The sequence below is a fragment of the Cherax quadricarinatus genome, chromosome 36 (assembly GCF_038502225.1).
Source record: "Cherax quadricarinatus isolate ZL_2023a chromosome 36, ASM3850222v1, whole genome shotgun sequence".
In the NCBI taxonomy this organism is placed as follows: Eukaryota; Metazoa; Arthropoda; class Malacostraca; order Decapoda; family Parastacidae; genus Cherax; species Cherax quadricarinatus.
Genome location: NC_091327.1, coordinates 20801151 through 20825806, shown reverse-complemented (window position 1 = coordinate 20825806; position 24656 = coordinate 20801151). Strand labels below are relative to the sequence as shown.

General features: G+C 38.6%; 1 protein-coding gene across 4 annotated transcripts in view; it reads right to left on the bottom strand.

Annotated features, from left to right (window-relative positions):
- Positions 1 to 24656, bottom strand: part of Kdm5 (Lysine demethylase 5) — a 121956-nt gene that overhangs the window by 36975 nt on the left and 60325 nt on the right. For all 4 annotated transcript variants that reach the window (XM_070091545.1, XM_070091547.1, XM_070091546.1 and 1 more), the window contains 6 exons: positions 23342 to 23469; positions 16446 to 16640; positions 13334 to 13515; positions 6876 to 7000; positions 6461 to 6611; positions 3519 to 3789 (listed from right to left, as the gene is read on the bottom strand). In XM_070091545.1, coding sequence (XP_069947646.1) covers positions 3519 to 3789; positions 6461 to 6611; positions 6876 to 7000; positions 13334 to 13515; positions 16446 to 16640; positions 23342 to 23469 — 1052 coding nt within the window. The remainder of the gene's footprint in view (positions 1 to 3518; positions 3790 to 6460; positions 6612 to 6875; positions 7001 to 13333; positions 13516 to 16445; positions 16641 to 23341; positions 23470 to 24656) is intronic.

Sequence of the window (24656 nt, the reverse complement as noted above, 5' to 3'; positions counted from 1 at the left end):
GAAATGTTAAAAGCAGGGGAGGGGGATATAGTGTTGGAGTGGCTGGTATTTTTGTTTAATATATGTATGAAAGAGGGGAAGGTACCTAGGGATTGGCAGAGAGCATGTATAGTTCCTTTATATAAAGGGAAGGGGTACAAAAGAGATTGTAAAAATTATAGAGGAATAAGTTTACTGAGTTTAGGTAGTAGGTTGGTAGACAGCAACCATCCAGGGGGGTACTACCGTCCTGCCAAGTGAGTGTAAAACGAAAGCCTGTAATTGTTTTACATGATGGTAGGATTGCTGGTGTCTTTTGTCTGTCTCATATATATGCAAGATTACAGGTACGTCTTGCTACTTCTACTTACACTTATGTCACACTACACACACATGTACAAGCATATATATACACACCCCTCTGGGTTTTCTGCTATTTTCTTTCTATTTCTTGTTCTTGTTTATTTCCTCATATCTCCATGGGGAAGTGGAACAGAATTCTTCTTCCGTAAGCCATGCGTGTTGTAAGAGGCGACTAAAATGCCAGGGGCAAGGGGCTAGCAACCCCTTCTCCTGTATATATTACTAAATGTAAAAGGAGAAACTTTCATTTTTCCTTTTGGGCCACCCTGCCTCGGTGGGATACAGCCAGTGTGTTGAAAGAAGAAAGAAGAAATTTACTGACTATACCAGGAAGTATACGGTAGGGTTATTATTGAAAGAATTAGAGGCAAGACAGAGAGCAAATGAGCAAGGAGGCTTTAGAGTGGGAAGGGGACGTGTAGATCAAGTGTTCACATTTAAGCATGTATATGAACAGTATTTAGATAAAGGTAGGGAAGTTTTCATTGCATTTATGGATTTAGAAAAGGCATATGATAGAGTGAATAGGGGAGCAATGTGGCAGATGTTGCAAGTATATGGAATATGTAGTAAGTTACTAAATGCTGTGAAGAGTTTTTATGAGGATAGTGAGGTTCAGGTTAGGGTGTGTAGGAGAGAGGGAGACTACTTCCCGGTAAAAGTAGGTCTTAGACAGGGATGTGTAATGTCACAATGGTTGTTTAATATATTTATAGATGGGGCTGTAAAAGAAGTAAATGCTAGGGTGTTTTGGAGAGGAGTGGGATTAAATTATGGGGAATCAAGTACAAAATGGGAGTTGATACTGTGCTTATGGGAGATTCTAAAGAAAAGTTGCAAAGGTTAGTGGACGAGTTTGGGAGGGTGTGTAAAGGTAGAAAGTTGAAAGTGAACATAGATAAGGGTAAAGTGATTAGGGTATCAAATGATTTAGATAAAGAAAAATTGGATATCACATTGGAGAGAGAGTATGGAAGAAGTGAATGTTTTCAGATATTTGGGAGTCGACTTGTCAGCGGATGGGTTTATGAAGGATGAGGTTAACCAAAGAAGTGATGAAGGAAAAAAGGCGAGTGGTGGAGACAAAAAACGTTATCTATACACACACCCATACACAGCCAAGTTTCCCACATACTTTTATGTTTTAATACAGTGTACCCCCAGATTAAGTAGTCACTGGAAAAGCTAATTAATATTCTGAAAAAGTAATGTTTTTTCGTCAAAATACTGGCTCAGTGAATGTCACTGAACTCAGTGTAAGTCATTTGTCTGGAACGTGTCAGTGTGGCCGGAGCAGCCCTGACACTCCATGTACTGCCAGTGTGCCATTGTTGACCGGCCAGTGAGGACAGTCCAACGCGTTCATACAATACATTTTGTATTATTCCATTCTTTTTTGTGCTTGTAACTGCTAAATAAGCCACCATGGGCCCAAAGAAGGCTTCTAGTGCCAGCTAGCCCTTTGGTAAAGGGCAGAGAGAGAGGGGAGAATATGCCTTTTTCAGTGATTCTGCAATATGTACGATATTAAAGCAGCAGGAGTCGATAAAGGCTATAGTGCCAGCCAGCAATCAAGTGTAACATTAACAGCGTAGCAAGTAACTTCAGTGATTAATCGGCAGAAAAAGGACAACACCAAACTGACTCCTCCATTGTTGTTGGAGGTATAAAGGCCTACGGCCTAATACTGCCACCTTCAGCACCACTATGTAAGGCTTATCTTTCAGTGGCCCTTATACACCCAACAACAAACAAACCACCACCACTCGTGACATTCTTAATGCCATATTTTATTCATTCTAGAGTATATATCATGTTTCTATGTTATTAATATTGTTTATTATGTCATATTAGACTAATTGTGCTAGATAAATAAGCCGTAGAGCTGATATTAGTGTCATATTGAAGGTCTATCTTGTTCTGTCTCCCAACACAATTCCTAACATACGCCAGAAACAGATCTCTCTGGAACACTTTTTTGAGTGAAAGGGGTCCAGTGACTTTTAAGCTGGTCCTAGTGGCATTAAAAAACAAAGAAGGGAAGTAACTCAGGATAAGGACTTGCTACCTGAAGTCTTTATGGAAGGGGATTGAAACAGATTAATTGGATTTCCATTATTTCTTATGGGGAAAATTAATTCGGAATTAGTCAGATTCAGGATAAGTCACTCTCTCTGGAACGGATTAATTATGTAATCCAGGGGTCCACTGTACATTGGTCGTCTCCCACTGAGGTAGGATGACCCGACAAAGAAGAAACACTTTCACCATCATTCACTCTATCACTGTCTTTCCAAAAGTGCACTGATAGTACAGTTCAGATGCTGCTCCAAACTGCAAATATCCCCATCCCTCCTTTGAAGTTACCTACATACAAGTCTTGTCCAGTTTAAAGGTTAAATATCATGAGATATAAAAGTACAGTGGTACCTAGAGGTTTTTTTTTTTTTTTTCAAGTTGGTCGTCTCCCACCGAGGCAGGGTGACCCAAAAAAGATAGAAAATCCCCAAAAAGAAAATACTTTCATCATCATTCAACACTTTCACCACACTCACACATTATCACTGCTTTTGCAGAGGTGCTCAGAATACAACAGTTTAGAAGCATATACGTATAAAGATACACAACATAATCCTCCAAACTGCCAATATCCCAAACCCCTCCTTTAAAGTGCAGGCATTGTACTTCCCATTTCCAGGACTCAAGTCCGACTATAAGAAAATAACCGGTTTCCCTGAATCCCTTCACTAAATATTACCTTGCTCACACTCCAACAGATCGTCAGGTCCCAAGTATCATTCATCTCCATTCACTCCTATCTAACACGCTCATGCACGCTTTACCCCCTCTTTCCTAGAGTTATGAAACTAATTTGTTCCAGAAGGCTGTTTGAGTGCCAATACCGAACGAATTTGTTCCCAAAAGGAATAATGTAAATTAGACTAGTCCGTTTCAGACCCCCAGAAATACTTACAAAAATACACTTACATAATTGTTCAAGTTGGGAATTGTTCGAAACTAGAGGTACCACTGTACTGTAAACACAATTTTAACTACGCTTATGCCAAATAGCTGACTGAAAGAGAATCATTAGTCACTGTGTGACAAGAGTTAATTCATGTCTGAACTTCAGCTGATCAGAGGGAGCAAATTAAAAAGTGATTATACGCACTAACCTGCTGCAGTTTATGTTTGAGTCTGGGCAACTCTGGTAGATCAATATCTAGAGAACAGCCTGTATCAACCATTTTGGCAATGACCTCAGAGTCTGGTATTTCTTGATTGAGCAGGTCTATAGCCTCTGCTTGGAAGGTTGTCACTCTTGTCAAGAGCTCTTTTACAGCCTCACCTTCACGCACAACACAAGCCAGCGATTCTATTTGCTCGTGGAATAATCTTAGCTCCTCTAGTGTTAATCTACTTTTAGCTTCTCCACTTCCTCGGGTCCTTCAAAGAAAAAATGCAAAATGTTCAAAGATTTATAATTTTTTTTTCATTTAAATTAGAAGAAAAAAAATGGCAGAAAGACAAATTTTATGAAGCAGAGGATTAAATAAAATTAATACAAATATCTATACAGATATGTAAATCACAAAATGCAGAATGAACTTTACAAGAGATGATTTTTAAGACTAACCCATGCAGCATGTGGTAGTCTACTGTATAAACTTGTGTAAATCACATAAAGACAATTTACATCACAATCTGAGGGGAGCAGTTACTAACATGCCTGAATGATCAGAGACTAGGCCTCAATTACTGGATGGAGGATAGAGCTTCCACTACTCTTTATGTTGAATCACCCACACCAGTTCTATATATCTTTCAACGAACTGGCCGTATCCCACTGAGGCGGGGAGGCCCAAAAGGAGAAATGAAAGTTTCTCCTTTTACATTTAGTAATATATACAGGAGAAGGGGTTACTAGCCCCTTGCTCCCAGCATTTTAGTTGCCTCTTGCGACATGCATGGCTTACGGAGGAAGAATTCTGTTCCCCATGGAAATTATATATATATAGTGGACCCCCGCGTAACGATCACCTCCGAATGCGACCAATTATGTAAGTGTATTTATGTAAGTGCGTTTGTACGTGTATGTTTGGGGGTCTGAAATGGACTAATCTACTTCACAATATTCCTAATGGGAACAAATTCGGTCAGTACTGGCACCTGAACATACTTCTGGAGAGAAAAAATATCGTTAAAAGGGGGTCCACTGTATATATATATCTAGGTAGTAGGTTGGTACACAGCAACTGCCGAGGGAGGTACTACCGTCCTGCCAAGTGAGTGTAAAACGAAAGCCTGTAATTGTTTTACACGATGGTAGGATTGCTGGTGTCTTTTTTTTTTTCTGTCTCATACACATGCAAGGTTTCAGGTACATCTTGCTTCTTCTACTTACACTTAGGTCACACTACACATACATGTACAAGCATATATATACATACATACCCCTCTGGGTTTTCTTCTATTTTCTTTCTAGTTCTTGTTTATTTCCTCTTATCTCCATGGGGAAGTGGAACAGAATTCTTCCTCCGTAAGCCATGTGTGTCGTAAGAGGTGACTAAAATGACGGGAGGAAGGGGCTAGTAACCCCTTCTCCTGTATATGTTTCACCTCACTCACACAATCACTGTTTTTGCAGAGGTGCTCAGAATACAACAGTTTAGAAGCATATACGTATAAAGTTACACAACATATCCCTCCAAACTACCAATATCCCAAACCCCTCCTTTAACCCTTTGAGGATTTCGGCCGTACTAGTACGGCTTACGACCCAGGGTTTTTGATGTACTAGTACGCCTAAATTCTAGCGTCCTCAAATCTAGTGGGAGAAAGCTGGTAGGTCTACATATGAAAGAATGGGTGTATGTGGTCAGTGTGCACAGTATAAAAAAAATCCTGCAGCACACAGTGCATAATGAGAAAAAAAAAACTGACCATTTTTTTGGAATAAAACAACGAATTTGCACTGTATTTTCGAATGGTATTTATTGTCATATTCTAGTTTTCTTGGTCTCATTTTATAGAATGGAAGACATATTACAGAAATTGAGATGATTTTGACTGGTTTTACAATGAAAAGTACCTTGAAATTGAGCTCAAGTAGCAGAAATGTTCGATTTTTACCAAAGTTCAAAAGTAAACAAATCATGCCAAGGTTCCAATACACGTCAACTGGTGAGTCTAATATTCTTTTGCAAGTGCGCCTACATTATTTATACCATTTTTTACACTAATGCAGTAGTCTGCATAACAGTAAATCTTCTATTTTTTGTGAGAATAAAAATTCAAAGTGGAAAGCAAAAGAATATAACAGGGGCCTTGAGACGTGACTAATGAACAGAGGAAATGTCATTTTAGTGCCAGGAATGTCTTTCTTGTTTATTCTGGACCCTATTCGGAAATTGGCATCTTTTGAAATTTGTGTGAAATTGGCAAAATTGCTAAATTCTGACTACTATACTGGATAGTTGAAATTGATAAATGGGTGGTTTCTTGCATTCATTCGATAGAAAAAATGGAGTTCTAGCGAAATATTCATGTTTTTTGCCGACTAGTACAGTGGAATTGGCCGAAAATGGGGCTCAAAGTGGGCAAAATCGGCGATGCGTAAACATCGCCAAGACCGCTAACTTCACGAGAGCATAATTCTGTAAGTTTTCCATCAAATTTCAAACTTTTGGTGTCATTATGATAGGGAAAAGATTCTCTATCTTTTCATAAGAGATAATATTTTTTTTTTTTAAATTTGGCCGACCCTGAGAACGAGTCTCAGAGAGGGCCTGTCGACCCTCAAAGGGTTAAAGTGCAGGCATAGTATACTTCCCATTTCCAGGACTCAAGACGGGCTATATAAAAATAACTGGTTTCCCTGAATCCCTTCACTAAATATTACCCTGCTTACACTCCAACAGCTCGTCAGCTCCCAGATACCATTCGTCTCCTTTCACTCCTATCGAACACGCTCACGCACGCCTGCTGGAAGTCCAAGCCCCTCGCCCACAAAACCTGTATACAATATTAACGTTAAAAAGAGAAACTTTTGTTTTTCCTTTTGGGCCACCCCGCTTGGGTGGAATACAGCCGTTTTATTGAAAGAAGATATACTGACCTGGTGCGAACCTTCTTTGTGGCAAGATGAGCAGCAACAGTAGCACATTTTTCTGCCTCTGTCACTGCTTGAATCAAAGTCTGCAACAATTCACTCTCTGGAAACCGCTGTGCTTCTGCTTCCTCTACTAGCTCTCGCAGATCACTCAATTCTGAAAGACATTAGCTCAATTATATTTGTGTGATAATTCAGAAAACCATGCAGCTCTGAAAATATAATTGAATTTGTGTGATAATTCAAAGATAAAAACAATGTCAAAATATATTTATAAACAAATTCTGTTTTTTGTTTATTTGTAGGTGAAGCAAATACTAAAGCATGCCAAGTTATTTTCACATTATTTCCCGAAACTTTTTCAACTGCAATAAGCCAGTAAGGTTAGCATTCATGATAAAAAAAAAAAATAACTGCATACCTAACTTGTCTTCTGGCTTTGCTTCTAAAGCTTCCTTCACCTTGACAGCCCAATGGTCAAAGGATTCAGCTCGTACTTTTAAACGTTGCAGTAGGGGAGGAAGTTCGTCTAAAGTGTACCGATATCTGGTTATAAAACAAACAGGATCATGCATAAAATGTATTTTTATTATTGGTGAAAGGCACATGAATGTAACCTAAAGGAAAATTTTTTTTCAACATGTCAGCTGCTTCCCACCAAGGCAAGGTGACCCAAAGAGAAAAAAAAAAAATTTCATCATCATTCAACACTTTCACCATCATTCGTACTTAATCACCGTCTTAGCAGAGGCGCTCAGATATGACAGTTTAGAGGTCCCTCCAAACTGCCAATATTCTAACCCCCTCCTTTAAAGTGCAGATACTGTACTTCCCATTTCCAGGACTCAAGTCTGGCTAACCAGTTTCCCCGACTTCCTTCACAAAATATTACTCTGCTCACACTCCAACAGCTCGTCAGGTCCCAAAAAACCATTCATCTCCATTCACTCCTAACACGCTTATGCACACTTGCTGGAAGTCCAAGCCCCTCACCCACAAAACCTCCTATACCCCTTCCCTCCAACCATTTTTGGGGATGACCCCTACCTCACCTTTCATCCCCAATAGATTTATAACGCTCTCCAAGCCATTCTACTCTCTTCCATTCTCTCTAAATAACTAAACCCAAACCACCTTAACAGCCTCTCTTCAGCCCTCTGATTAATACTTTTAATAACTCCACACCTCCTCCTAATTTCCACACTATGAATTTTCTGCATAATATTTACACCACACATTACCCTTAGACACGACATCTCCAGTGCCTTCAGCTGCCTCCTTACTGCAAATTTACAACCCATGTTTCACAACCACCTAAATGTTGGTACCACTATACTCTCGTATATTCCCTTTTTAGCCTCCATGGATAACCTTTGTCTCCACAAATACCTCAACTCACCACTCACCTTTTTTTCTTCATCAATTCTATGGTTTACCTCATCCTTCATAAACCCATCTGCTGACAAGTCAACTCCCAAATATTTGAAAACATTCACTTCTTCTATACTCCCTCCCTCCAATGTAATATCCACTTTTTCTGTATCTAAATCGTTTGATACCCTCATCACCTTACTCTTATCTATATTCACTTTCAACTTTCTACCTTTACACACCCTCCCAAACTCGTCTACTAACCTTTGCAAATTTCCTTTAGAATCCCCAAAAAGCACAATATCATCAGCAAAAAGTAACTGTTCAACTCCCATTTTGTATTTCATTCCCCATAATTTAATCCTACCCCTCTCCCCAACACCCTAGCATTTACTGCTTTTACAACCCCAACTATAAATATGTTAAACAACCATGGTGACATTACACATCCTTAAGACCTACTTTTACTGGGAAGTAATCTCCCCCTCTCCTACACACCCTAACCTGAGCCTCACTACCCTCATAAAAACTCTTTACAGCATTTAATAACATACTACTTATTGCATACACTTGCAACATCTGCTCCCCTATCCAATATCATATGCCTTTTGTAAATTCATAAATGCAATGACAACTTCCTTGTCTTTATCTAAATACTGTTCACATAAGCAAATTTTTATTATTTATTATCACACTGGCCGATTCCCACCAAGGCAGGGTGGCCCGAAAAAGAAAAGCTTTCACCATCATTCACTCCATCACTGTCTTGCCAGAAGGGTGCTTTACACTACAGTTTTTAAACTGCAACATTAACACCCCTCCTTCAGAGTGCAGGCACTGTACTTCCCATCTCCAGGACTCAAGTCCAGCCTGCCGGTTTCCCTGAACCCCTTCATAAATGTTACTTTGCTCACACTCCAACAGCACGTCAAGTATTAAAAACCATTCGTCTCCATTTACTCCTATCAAACACGCTCATGCACGCCTGCTGGAAGTCCAAGCCCCTCGCACACAAAACCTCCTTTACCCCCTCCCTCCAACCTTTCCTAGGCCGACCCCTACCCCGCCCTCCTTCCACTACAGACTGATACACTCTTGAAGTCATTCTGTTTCGCTCCATTCTCTCTACATGTCCGAACCACCTCAACAACCCTTCCTCAGCCCTCTGGACAACAGTTTTGGTAATCCCGCACCTCCTCCTAACTTCCAAACTACGAATTCTCTGCATTATATTCACACCACACATTGCCCTCAGACATGACATCTCCACTGCCTCCAGCCTTCTCCTCACTGCAACATTCATCACCCATGCTTCACACCCATATAAGAGTGTTGGTAAAACTATACTCTCATACATTCCCCTCTTTGCCTCCAAGGACAAAGTTCTTTGTCTCCACAGACTCCTAAGTGCACCACTCACCCTTTTCCCCTCATCAATTCTATGATTCACCTCATCCTTCATAGACCCATCCGCTGACACGTCCATTCCCAAATATCTGAATACATTCACTTCCTCCATACTCTCTCCCTCCAATCTGATATCCAATCTTTCATCACCTAATATTTTTGTTATCCTCTTAACCTTACTCTTTCCTGTATTCACTTTTAATTTTCTTCTTTTGCACACCCTACCAAATTCATCCACCAATCTCTGCAACTTCTCTTCAGAATCTCCCAAGAGCACAGTGTCATCAGCAAAGAGCAACTGTGACAACTCCCACTTTGTGTGTGATTCTTTATCTTTTAACTCAACGCCTCTTGCCAAGAGCCTTGCATTTACTTCTCTTACAACCCCATCTATAAATATATTAAACAACCACGGTGACATCATACATCCTTGTCTAAGGCCTACTTTTACTGGGAAATAATTTCCCTCTTTCCTACATACTCTAACTTGAGCCTCACTATCCTCGTAAAAACTCTTCACTGCTTTCAGTAACCTACCTCCTACACCATACACCTGCAACATCTGCCACATTGCCCCCCTATCCACCCTGTCATACGCCTTTTCCAAATCCATAAATGCCAGAAAGACCTCTTTAGCCTTATCTAAATACTGTTCACTTATATGTTTCACTGTAAACACCTGGTCCACACACCCCCTACCTTTCCTAAAGCCTCCTTGTTCATCTGCTATCCTATTCTCAGTCTTACTTTTAATTCTTTCAATAACTCTACCATACACTTTACCAGGTATACTCAACAGACTTATCCCCCTATAATTTTTGCACTCTCTTTTGTCCCCTTTGCCTTTATACAAAGGAACTATGCATACTCTCTGCCAATCCCTAGGTACCTTACCCTCTTCCATACATTTATTAAATAATTGCACCAACCACTCCAAAACTATATCCCCACCTGCTTTTAACATTTCTATCTTTATCCCATCAATCCCGGCTGCCTTACCCCCTTTCATTTTACCTACTGCCTCACGAACTTCCCCCACACTCACAACTGGCTCTTCCTCACTCCTACAAGATGTTATTCCTCCTTGCCCTATACACGAAATCACAGCTTCCCTATCTTCATGAACATTTAACAATTCCTCAAAATATTCCCTCCATCTTCCCAATATCTCTAACTCTCCATTTAATAACTCTCCTCTCCTATTTTTAACTGACAAATCCATTTTTTCTCTAGGCTTCCTTAACTTGTTAATCTCACTCCAAAACTTTTTCTTATTTTCAACAAAATTTGTTGATAACATCTCACCCACTCTCTCATTTGCTCTCTTATTACATTGCTTCACCACTCTCTTAACCTCTCTCTTTTTCTCCATATACTCTTCCCTCCTTGCATCACTTCTACTTTGTAAAAACTTCTCATATGCTAACTTTTTCTCCCTTACTACTCTCTTTACATCATTCCACCAATTGCTCCTCTTCCCTCCCGCACCCACTTTCCTGTAACCACAAACTTCTGCTGAACACTCTAACACTACATTTTTAAACCTACCCCATACCTCTTCAACCCCATTGCCTATGCTCTCATTAGCCCATCTATCCTCCAATAGCTGTTTATATCTTTCCCTAACTGCCTCCTCTTTTAGTTTATAAACCTTCACCTCTCTCTTCCCTGATGCTTCTATTCTCCTTGTATCCCATCTACCTTTTACTCTCAGTGTAGCTACAACTAGAAAGTGATCTGATATATCTGTGGCCCCTCTATAAACATGTACATCCTGAAGTCTACTCAACAGTCTTTTATCTACCAATACATAATCCAACAAACTACTGTCATTTCGCCCTACATCATATCTTGTATACTTATTTATCCTCTTTTTCTTAAAATATGTATTACCTATAACTAAACCCCTTTCTATACAAAGTTCAATCAAAGGGCTCCCATTATCATTTACACCTGGCACCCCAAACTTACCTACCACACCCTCTCTAAAAGTTTCTCCTACTTTAGCATTCAGGTCCCCTACCACAATTACTCTCTCACTTGGTTCAAAGGCTCCTATACATTCACTTAACATCTCCCAAAATCTCTCTCTCTCCTCTGCATTCCTCTCTTCTCCAGGTGCATACACGCTTATTATGACCCACTTCTCGCATCCATTACTTTAATCCACATAATTCTTGCATTTACACATTCATATTCTCTTTTCTCCTTCCATAACTGATCATTCAACATTACTGCTACCCCTTCCTTTGCTCTAACTCTCTCAGATACTCCAGATTTAATCCCATTTATTTCCCCCCACTGAAACTCCCCTATCCCCTTCAGCTTTGTTTCACTTAGGGCCAGGACATCCAACTTCTTTTCATTCATAACATCAGCAATCATCTGTTTCTTGTCATCTGCACTACATCCACGCACATTCAAGCGAATATAGTTTCTATACTTAATCTGGCATCCACATGAAACATTTACATTACCTTAATGTTCTACTTTAGCTCCCTCATACATGTGAAAATATCTGCCTACAAAATAACCTTGTATCAGCTTGTTTATGCCCAAAATGCTGTGCATTTTATTGGTTTCAATAAAGATGCCTCCACCCCTAAGGAATTTCACTTAAAACTCATAGAATTCTTTGTTTATATTTTCTACTAATGAAAGATTTTAAATGGAAGAAGATTGAGTATCCAGAAGTAGTGTGTGAGCTTGTTAAGAGCCAAGTGAGTAAAGAGAAGTGGTACTGCAGATCTGACTACCTCTTGGATTTTAAGCAGGGTAACATTTATGAAGAATATTCAGGAAAATCAATTAGTTGGACTAGAGTTCTAGGTGGGAAGAACAATGCCTGCACTCTGAAAAAGGGGTGGGGATGTTGCTGTTCAGAGAATCTCTGAATTGTGATGTCTGCAAACTTCTGGCAAGACAGTTACTGAAAGATTCATGGAGAATTTTTTTTTTAAGGTCACCCTACTTTAACCCTTTCAGGGTCGAGAGGCCAAATTTCAAAGTGTACACCAGGGTCCAAGAATTTTCAAAAAATAATTTTGTTATTTTTTCTTATGAAATGGTAGAGAATCTTTTTCTGAAGGTAATAAAACAAAAAGTACGAAATCTGATGGAAAATTTACGAAATTATGCTCTCGCGAATTTTGACGTGTCAGCGATATTTACGGATCGGTGATTTTGCTAACTTTGACTCTCATTTTAGGCCAATTACATTATTCCAGTCGACCAAATTCTTAGCTATTTCACTAGTATTACTTCTATTCTATCTATTGAGCACAAGAAATCGGCAAGTCAACTGTTTCAACTACAAAATGAAGTGATCGGAAATTGGTAATTTGGCCAATTTAATGCAAAGTTCAAAATATTCCAATTTCAAAATAAGGTCCAGAATAAACAATGCAGGCATTCCTGGCACTAAACTAACATTTCCTCTGTTCATTAGTTATGTTTTCAGACTTTACAAATGAATTCCAGTTTGATTTTAAATTCACATAATGAATTTTTATTCAAACCAAAGTATTTGTTTACTCTTGAATATCGGCAAAAATTTAACATTTCTGCTACTTTGAGCTCTGTTTCAAGCTATTTTCAGTACTAAAACCAATCAAAATAATCTCTATTTCTGTAATATATCTTCCATTCTATCAAATGAGACCAAGAAATCGCAAATACAACTATAAAAAACATACGAAAAACACTGCAAATTCGCTGTTTTAACTGAAAATTATGGTCTCAGTTTTTTCCTCTCATTATGGACTGTGTGCTGCAGGATTTGTTTCATGTGGTACACACATACCACATAGATGTATTCTCTCATATCAAGGCCCAAATTTACCACTCACAGCTTATCAGAGCGAGCTGAGCTCATGGCGTAGATCTATGGTTTGGACCCTCAACATAAAGCCGTACATCTACAGCACGGACCCTGAAAGGGTTAATGGAAGATTGCCAATGTGTTAAAAAATTATCAAAGTAAATTTTCAAGGAAGCACAGGAGTCATCATAATTGCAATTAAACATGTCAGGGACAATGAAGTGCAGGAAAAAATTAGCAGAACAACGAATTAATTATAAGGAAAAATATTGACAACTAACCTGAGTGTGTGGTTCTCTGGTGGACATTCGCATAACATTTTATAATGTCTTAAACACACTAAGCGGTCTTGGACACAGGTGCAGGTCACAGCTGACAGAAAACATGTTGTTTTGCAGAAATCACATTGTCTTTCATCATCTGGTAGAAGCTCAAATGCTTCTCTTTCTGCACTTGTTACTCCCTGTAGAAAACACAAGTCTCAGTTCTGATGTGAAAGTCACCTATTTTATGAATATTTCCAAGAATAAAGTAAATGGTGTTAAGAATTATGCCTGGTCACAGACCGGGCCGCGGGGGCGTTGACCCCCGAAACTCTCTCCAGGTAAACTCTCCAGTGTCAAGCAGTGTAGGCAGTGAACTTCTCATCCCTTGAACTAGTCTGGCTAACTGGCTTCTTCTTTCAACAAACTGGCCATATCCCACCAAGACAGAATGGCCCAAAATGAAAAACTGAAGTTTCTCTTTTTAAATTTAGTAACATACAGGAGAAAGGGTTACTAGCCCCTTGCTCCCAACATTTCAGTCACCTCTCATGACACTCATGGAATATGGAGGAAGAATTCAGTTCCATTTCCCCAGGGAGATAAGTGGAAATAAACAATAACAAGAACTAGTAAGAAAATAAAAAAAAAACATTATTTTTTTCAACAAACTGGTCGTATCCCACCGAGGCAGGGTGGCCCAAAAAGAAAAACGTAAGTTTCTCTTTTTAAATTTAGCAATTTATACAGGAGAAGGGGTTACTAGGACCTTGCTCCTGGCATTTTAGTCGCCTCTTACAACACACATGGCTTACGGAGGAAGAATTCTGTTTCACTTCCCCATGGAGATAAGAGGAAATAAACAAGAACAAGAACTACAAAGAAAATAGAAGAAAACCCAGAGGGGTGTGTATATATATGCATGTAGATGTGTGTGTAGTGTGACCTAAGTGTAAGTAGAAGTAGCAAGACGTACCTGAAACCTTGCATGTTTATGAGACAGAAAAAAGGCACCAGCAATCCTACCATCATGTAAAACAATTACAGGCTTCCATTTCACACTCACTTGGCAGGACGGTAGTACCTTCCTGAGTGGTTGCTGTCTACTAACCTACTACCTATTGGCTAACTGGCTATCCTTAATTATTAATGTTATGGTGCTCTCACAGCATATTTTGAGACCAAAATATATTTGCCGCCACTCACTAACATGAACTCACTCACTCACGGGAAGTCCCTATCACTCAAGACCAGCTTAAACCCCTCTCCTTTCAATCCTAACTGTGATGTTCTCTATATCTCCTTTCATCCACCCTGGATTTATAAATAACTTAGTCAACATACTGGGCTCCATCCTTTCTCAATGGCAACAACTCAATAGCTCCTCGGCCACCTAATTTTTTTTTTTAACACTCCTGGCCATTTCCCACCACAACAGGGAGACAAAACAAAGAAAACTTTCACTCACTCGTTCAATCTTTTGTTGTGCCCAAAGCAAATAGACATACATAACAGGTCAGATGACCGCCTCCTTTAATTACATAAAGTAAACCTTTTATATGCTCCTTAATCTCCAAACAATAATTGTGCTACCCATTGATCTCAAACATGCCATTTCTACTGCCTTCAGCTGCCACTGCCTCCTCGCTACAATATTCAAAGACTATGCCTCACCCCAACAAAAGGGAAGGCACCACTATACTCTGATTAATTTACCTTATTTGCCTCCAATGATGAACTCCTTTCTTTCAGCAGACACCTCAACACACCCATCTACTTTTGTCCTCTTCTCTATGCTATGACTGTGTACCGACTTTTTTTTTTAAACACGTCAGCCATCTCCCACACAGGCAGGATGACCCAAAAAGTAAAGAAACACATTCATCATTATTCACACAATCACTGTCTTTGCAGAGGAGCCCAGATATGACAGTTTAGATGTCACTCCAAACAGTCAATATCCCAAACCCCTCCTTTAAAGTGCCGCCACAGTACTTCCCACCTCCAGGACTCAAGTCCGGCTAACCGGTTTCCCTGACTCCCGTCACAAAATATTACCCTACTCACACTCCAACTGCTTGTCAGGTTCCAAAAACCATTCTTCTCCATTTACTCCAATCGACCATGCCCACACATGCCTGCTGCATGTCCAGGCCCCTTGCACACAAAACCCCTCCCTCTATCTTTTCCTAGGACGACCCCTACCCCTCCTCCCTTCTACTACAGATTTATACACCCACCAAGTCATTCTATTTTCCTCCATCCTCTCTAAATGACCAAACCACCTCAATAACCCCTATTCAGCCCTCTGAGTAATACTTTTTGTAACTCCACACCTCCTAATTTCCACACTATGAATTCTCTGCATAATATTTACACCACACATTGCCCTTAGACACGACATCTCCACTGCCTCCAGCCTCCTCCTCCTCCTCACTACAGCATTCACAACCCTTCACACTCATATAAGAATACTGGTATTGGCTTATTATTCTATAACGTAATACTGTTGATTATATGAAGGATTTTTGTATTACATAATACTATTTTAAAACACTATAAAGAAATACAGTAAAGACAATGAAAGTACTGCACCAGCAATTATAAGGCTACATTCAGATTGACAAGATCAAACCACACAAAGAGGTAAGTCAAAGTATTCAGTTTTGCTTTATTATTCATGAAAATGAGGGATCTGCAGAAATATGTTAAGCACACAGTTCTCCAAAAGCTACCTTAATATTGCCTGGAACTAAAGGTCTTATTCTTTAAAACTATCAATTGCAGTGCTAAATAAATAAGTAAATATCTACTGTCACTGAATACGTAAACAAATAATTACTGTAACTAAATAGCCATATTTTAAAGTAAATAAATGGATACAAGTTAAGGACTTGCTGCCTTCATGTTGAGTAAATATCTTAAGTTTCACCTCCAAAGTAAATGGTTTTGAACCACTTGAAATTGAGAATCACCTTTATATTCTTTCGAATCACAAACATTAAAAAAATAATGACCGAGTATAGAAAGAAAATCTGCTAGTGCAAATAACAACCGTAAAACTTATAAGGACAATAAAAAACATTGCAAATTAATGTTAGCAAAGATTTAGTAAGAAACTAATACCAACCCAATGAAGGAGTGATCTTCGTAGCTTCTTTTCCAAATCCACCATTCGCAGCATATCTTGGTATGTAGCTGCTGCTACTGTTAAATCTAATTCATCAGGAGTGGACGCCATTTTACAAACCAGTTCATTATGAGAGAAGACACAGTAACGCTTCAAATTACTGTAGTGGAGCACACACTCACGCCCGATAGCCAGCTGTAAAAAATTACAAAATTACAACATGCTCCACAAAAGTAAACTGCAATTTATAATTCAGTGATAATAAAGAATAAAAGTCACAATAATCTGATAACTTGAAAATACAAAAATAAGAGTGTTTGATTAAATTCTCTACTAATGGAGTTAAACACATGGACTAAAATGTTTTATAGCAAACATTTTTGAAAATGTACCTTGCTCAAGGTGGCCAGGGCATACAGTAATGAATAAGGTACTCTGATACACTTGCCAATAACAGTGAAGAATTTGCCCAGTGATGACAACTAAGTATCTGTTAAGGCAAGTTAGCCAGACTCAAGTCCTGGAGGTAGGTAGGGCAGTGCCTGCACTTTTGAAGAAGGGTGGGGGTGTTGCAATTATAGGGGAAATCTGATTCTGGGATGAGTGAGATTGAGTGAATATTAGTGAATGTGTTTTCTTCTTTGGGTCACCCTGCCTTGGCAAGGCCACATCTAAATAATCCCTTTTAACCATTTAGCTGTCAAACAGTTGATTTACGTTTTACTACGTTTTCAGGCTTTCAAATTTGGTGCCAGAGGCCTGACAGGCCTAGGCAGTATAAAATGGGTCTTAACACTCAGTGTGTTCAGTATTTAAAAATCTGGGACCACTTAGTACCTTTAACCGAATGCCAGCTAGAGCAAACAGCATGGAAAACCCCAGGGATTCACTAATGCCACATCATATTAAAAATACTTTTTTGAGGAAAGTGATGTTGACCCCAAGTTTAGTGGCTTTGAGACTGACATGGCCCCCAAGTGGTTGAGGAAACATAAAAAACCTAGATAACCCACGTGCAACATTTGTGGTACATCTTTTCAATTCTGATGCAAATGGTAATGTCATTCTATGCCTTAAGAAGAGAGAGATGATTCTGCAACATGTGTAATACATGTTCGACTGGCTTGCTGGTAACTTTGGTTGGCTAGATGGCTCTGGTTAGCTCTGGCTCAGAGCCACTCATGAATCAGAATCAAGGACTAAGTTTATCTAGACACAGGTACACATAAGTACAGTTATCATACATAGTGCAAATTACCTAGGATAACACAATAAAGCGAAAGTACTATACTGTGCTTGTAGATATGAGGCATAAGCATGACTGGCAAGTAATACACATTTTGATCACAGCTGTATCTTTCCACTTACAGTGGACCCTCGCTTATTGGCCGTTCCTTTTACTGGCCAACTCGGTGATCGGCCGGTTTTTCGGCTCCTGGTGATCAGCCATTTCGGACACGTCTGTCCGCCAGCTGGGGCCACTTGCGCGTCAGTTTGGTTCTCTCTTGGTGTGTGAGGTAGCTTCTGCTCATACATCCAAACATTTCACTTGTTTTCCATTTTTTTTGTGGGTTTTTACAGTGCAACTGCAAAATAAGTAACCATGGCTCCAAAGAAAGTTCCTAGTAAATTTAGTTCCTGTAGTGTGGAAAGTGAGAAACACCATGGAATTTAAGCGTGAAGTGTAGAAGGCATGCAGGGAGTGTAGCAGGCATGCAGGGAGTGTAGCAGGCATGCAGGGAGTGAAGCAGGCATGCAGGGAGTGTGGCAGGCATGCAGGGAGTGTAGAAGGCATGCAGGGAGTGTAGAAGGCATTCCAGAAGCCAGCATTAGTCTTCAATAAAGGTATGTAATAATGATTTAATTGTTAAAATTTTTTTTTTTTGTGAATGTTTTTTTGTCTGCAACGGATTAATTGTGTTAACATTAATGGGTCTCATCTCTCGCCTGGACCAATCCTGGATAGATCTGTCATTTCAGCAGAACCATCAACACAGGAGGGATGTGGGTGGCCTTACTGTTATGTACAAGGCCAATATTGTAAAAGTACCACACTTGGACCCACTTCGAGGACAGCGTAAAGCAAGTTTCTATACCACAAGACGGGCAGAAAGCAGAAACTTCACTCTGGCTGTACCCTTCTCCAGAACATCACTTCATCTGAGATCATTTATTCCCAGGATGACTCAAGTCTGGAACACATTCATACAACATTATGATGTCAACGAGATAAAGTCAGTTGATCAGATGAAAATGCTGGCCCACAGATGGCTCCAACTTCATCCTGTTCCCTACGTGTATGTTTCATAACAATAAAAATGCTTTCAAATGAGCTGATGTAGGTAACAGCTCTTAGCTTATCAATAAAGTTAGGAATCCTTAACCTAACCTTGTCAAACCCTGTTTAAAAAAAAAAAAAATATGCTCGTGTGTGTATGGAACAGTGAGAACAAATAAACATGTGTCAAGGTTCAGTGGGATAAATGCACCATCAGCAATACTGAGTGACTGCACTGTCAGCAGAGTAGTAACACTGACATTGTGCTTGAAGGTGTTTCATATACTCTAGCACTTTTAAAAACATTGTTGGGACATATAAAGTAAAAAAGAAAGGTATAACAGCAAATTTTTTGCAAGCAGCAGGACTCCATGTTGCTGTCACATGAGCATCTAGTGCCATCTTTGCTGCCTTATACATATCTCGATATGTACTGGCCTAAATTTTTTTTTTCTGATCTTATTACACACAGAAAATTGCCCTCTTTTAATTTTTTTTTTTTTTCAAAATATTTGGAATGCTAGCAGTAAATAAGGGGCCTGTTATCCAATTAATTTTTGCTTCTTTGTTTACCGTCAGATTTCCTCCTTCAGTTTGGGTGCTCAAGGCTAAGTGTTTTCTCTATTTCCTGTAAATAGTATTTATCAATAAGATACCTCAAACAACAACTGAGAAAAGACTGAAAAATACACTCTTGAAGACTGTTTCGCTCCATTATCAATAAGATACCTCAAACAACAACTGAGAAAAGACTGAAAAAGGACTGATTTACTGAAAATGCCCTTTGGCAGGAAGGTAGTCCTATGAGACGACGTAAGGTTGTTTGGACACTTGGTGCCGAGAGAACAATACTTATACGAATTTTCCCTGAGACCTTTCCTCTAAATAACTTATCTTTATTTCACAAAAAAATAAAGTTTGTTAGTTCTTGGAATGTTGAAAAAAATCTGCCCTTTACTCCCACATAAATCCCAAAGTATTTGGAATATTTCCAAAATTCTCTTGGAATTAATTAGAGAAATCATTATTTTACCATTTCTGTGAATATTATTCAACTTAATAAAGTAATAAAGGCGTACCATAGCGAAATAAGTGAATAAGTTACTTCCGAGATATTGGCCTGGAACGCCGGCCGGCCAGCCGTCTCGAAAAAATTTTTTTGCAAAAATCGCGTTTGTTTCGGTGTATTTCTTAGTAAACTGACGTTCAAGTGCAGTTATCCTCTTCAAAACACCGTTTTCTCTTACTCAAAGATGACATGGAGACGAGTAACTAGTGTATATCGAAATACATATTGCTGGTGGACTCTCACCATATTATGGCCTATTTTATTCAGTCTAGAGTATATAGCATGTCTGTATGTTATTTATAGTGTTTATTATATCATATTAGATCAATTCTGATAGATAAATAAGCCGTAGAGTTGATATAAGCGTAATAATGAAGTGATTTCTCCTGGCTCTCTGGAGCGGGAATACTGCTAGATGGTTCCTGATTGGCTAGAAGTCTACGTATAAGCTCCGCCTACTCTTTTATGATGCCAAATAGTCAATTATTACATTTAAAGAATTTTTTTTTTTTTTTCTCAACAAGTCGGTCGTCTCCCACCGAGGCAGGGTGACCCAAAAAAAGAAAGAAAATCTCCAAAAAGAAAATACTTTCATCATCATTCAACACTTTCACCACACTCACACATTATCACTGCTTTTGCAGAGGTGCTCAGAATACAACAGTTTAGAAGCATATACGTATAAAGATATACAACATATCCCTCCAAACTGCCAATATCCCAAATCCCTCCTTTAAAGTGCAGGCATTGTACTTCCCATTTCCAGGACTCAAGTCCGACTATATGAAAATAACCGGTTTCCCTGAATCCCTTCACTAAATATTACCCTGCTCACACTCCAACAGATCGTCAGGTCCCAAGTATCACTCATGTCCATTCACTCCTATCCAACACGCTCATGCACGCTTGCTGGAAGTCCAAGCCCCTCGCCCACAAAACCTCCTTTACCCCCTCTTTCCAACCCTTTCGAGGACGACCCCTACCCCTCTTTCCTTCCCCTATAGATTTATATGCTTTCCATGTCATTCTACTTTGATCCATTCTCTCTAAATGACCAAACCACCTCAACAACCCCTCTTCTGCCCTCTGACTAATGCTTTTATTAACTCCACACCTTCTCCTAATTTCCACACTCCGAATTTTCTGCATAATATTTACACCACACATTGCCCTTAGACAGGACAGAATAATGCAAGAAAAAGCGATAAAAAAGAAGGAAAAAATTCCAAAAAAATATATGGGCTGTCAGCAGATGCGCTACCCATATAGCCGTCACCATACCTGATATAAATGACTATAATTTCTTGTAGAAACGTCGTAGAACATTGATTCCTGTACCATTGTGTTGCCAAAGAGTTAAGCTATTTTTCTATATGAACAACTCAATTTCCACAATTTTTCAATTTTTTTTTGAGAGCGCACAGAAAATTGGATGACAGGCCCCTATTATACATATCTCAATATGTACTGGCCTAAATTTTTTTCTGATCTTATTACACACAGAAAATTGCCCTCTGTTTTAAAAGATTTTTTTTTTTAAATATTTGGAATGCTAGCAGTAAAACGTAGAACAATAGTTTGACAGTTAACCCTTAAACGGTCCAAACAAATTGACGTTCAAATTCGTAGTGCTACAAAAGTAGATCTACTTTTTTTTTACACATTTTCAAATGTAAAACAAAAAAAAAGATCTACATTTTTTTACATACTTTCAGATGTTGAAAAAACGTATATATACGTTTGGACCATTTAAGGGTTAAAGGGTTAAGTAACTAATTTCACTTGTTTATACGTTTTGAGAGCTGCCTTATGTGTAAAACTCCACTTGCCCTTTCCAGGATGCATGCTGCCTTCTGATTATGCTGTTTTGTCTTTTCATCCTTAACCCTTTGACTGTTTCGGTCGTATATATATGTCTTACGAGCCACCGTATTTGACGTATATATATACGTACTCAAATTCTAGTGGCTTCAAATCAAGCAGGAGAAAGCTGGTAGGCCCACATGTGAGAGAATGGGTCTGTATGGTCAGTGTGCACCATATCAAAAAATCCTGCAGCACGCAGTGCATAATGAGAAAAAAAACTCCGACTTTATTTTAATTAAAACGCCGACTTTGTGGTCTATTTTTGTATAGTATTTATGGTTGTATTCTCGTTTTCGTGGTCTCATTTGATAGAATGGAAAACATATTATAGAAATAGAGGTGATTTTGATTGGTTTTACTATGAAAAGAACCTTGAAATAGAGCTCGAAGTAGGGGAAACGTTTGATTTTTGCCGATGTTCAAAAGTGAACAAATGATGTCATTGTCCAATAAATGTCCAACTAGCCATTCTAATATGCAGTCATGAATGGGTTGACATTATTTATACAATTATTACAATATTGCAGTAGTCTGCATAGCAGTAAATCTTCTATTTTTTGTTTATCTGGAGTTTATCTGGAGAGAGTTCCGGGGGTCAACGCCCCCGCGGCCCGGTCTGTGACCAGGCCTCCTTAGGTCAGTGTCCCAGGATGCGACAAACACCAGTCGACTAACACCCAGGTACCCATTTTACTGATGGGGAACATAGACAACAGGTGGAAAGAAACACGTCCAATGTTTCTACTCTGGCTGGGAATAAAATTCAATACAGAAAGCAATAATAATATCAGAGGGGCCTGGAGACATGACTGATGAACAAAGAAAGTGTTATTTTAGAGCCAGGAAGCTCTGCATTGTTCATTCTGGACCCTATTTTGAAATAGGCATATTTTTTAATTTGCGTGAAATTGGCCAAATTGCAAATTTCTGACCACATTACTGGGTAGTTGAAATCAGTAAATGGGCAGTTTCTTGTACTCAATTGATAGAAAAAATGGAGTTCTAAAGAAATAGCTATGAGTTTGGTCGACTGGAACAATAGAATTAGCCGAAATTAGGGCTCAAAGTGGGTGAAATCACCGATTTGTAAATATCGCTGAGATTGCTAACTACGCGAGAGCGTAATTCCATAAGTTTTCCATCAAATTTCGTTCTTTTGGTGTCATTACCATCGGGAAAAGATTCTCTATCATTTCATAAGAAAAAATTATTTTTTTTTTTCCAAAAATTTCTTGACACCAGGAGACACCTCAGGATTTGGGGTTTCGACAGTCAAGGGGTTAATGAGGCTTATAATTAAGATCTGCTGTTATTTATTGTACGTTTTTACTTACTATTAGATGCATTTGTTAGAATTAGCAGTGTTATGAGATTTTCTCAAGCTGTTACTTCAGTCTTCTATATTATCTTAATTCTTACCAAACATAAATTAGCCTCACAATATGGAGCTTTTAATAATAAAAGGAACTGGCTGATAAAGTTTGTCAGGAAACAGGACAAGTGTTTCCTGATGGGGGTCTCACATGATGACCCATAGCTGGAGCTTTCGGTCATCTGACCAAGGCCTTCTGCTGGCTTACTGGTCCACCCCTTTAAAAAATTTTGTCATAGTTATAACTATTCTTATATAATATAATAAAAGAAACTACTAAAATGCAAATTTAACTAACATACAGTCCTTACCCAGTCAGGTGGAGCAAAGTTGACAGCCTCAGCAAAATTATAGCCTTGGTTAAATCCAGCATGATAAGATCTTGGAAAAGTTATCACAAATTCTCCAGCATGTTGGTCTGTTCTCACAATTGGCACCCCTGCAAACATTTTATTACTAAATTTAATTTACAAAGGTATTTTTTAAAAAAAAATTTGCAATTGCCAAAATCTGAATAAGGCCATCCCTATACGAAATATGCACAAAGACCTTTAGATAAGGAAAAGTTGTCTCTCAACTGCTGAAAAGATTTAACGAAATGAAATGTTATAGCAAAACAAGTTTGATATCAACATAGTTGCCAACCATAATTACATTCAAATAGGTCCAATTAATTCCCAGTGAATACAGCTTCTCAGAAAATTAAGCATTAGAATAAAGTAGTGTAAATATAGCCTTGGATAAAAGATATAAACAAATAAAAGAATTACAAAGGTAGTAGGTTGGTAGACAGCAACCGCCCAAGGAGGTATTACCATCCTGCCTAGTGAGTGTAAAACGGAAGCCTGTACAGTGGACCCCCCGAGTTTCATGATTAATCTGTTCCAGAAAGTCTGCCGACTGGTGAAATTCATGATTGGCGAATCTATTTTCCCCGTAAGAAATAATGGAAACCCAATTAATCCGTTTCAGACAAAAGTATTAACAAAAAATAATTTTTTTAAAGATAAAATATAGATTTACATACAGAAAACAATGACAAGTAAATATAAAACACTAATAAAATGGATAAATAAACATTTAACATCACACTTAACCTTTATTGATTCTTGTTGGTGTAGGAGGTAGGTAGGAGGCAAGAGGAAGGCGAGTTTATTATGCTTCAATATGCCGCTAATATCATCTCTGCGGCTTATTTATCTATCGCAATTCATCTAATATGACATTATAAATAATATTAATAACATAGAAACATGATATATACTCTAGAATGAATAAAATATGTAATAATGTACAAGAGGAGTAAATGGTGCAAGTGTTGTTGTTGGGTTCAAGGGCCGCCACTGAGAGAAGCCGTGTTGGTGGCGGTGGAGGCTTTGGCCACCACCACCATCACACTTAAACACTGTATGTAATTTATAAATAAGAAATATTTACATTTTAATTTATATGTAAGAAATATTTACATTTTAATTTATAAATAAGTAAGTTTATTCAGGTATACACAAATACAGTTACATACATATATTATCATACATAGCAGCATATGTGTAAAGTACCCAGGATAACCCAAAAAATTCAAGAGTGACATATTTCCATTGACGTCCTTTTATTTTTTTTTTCAAC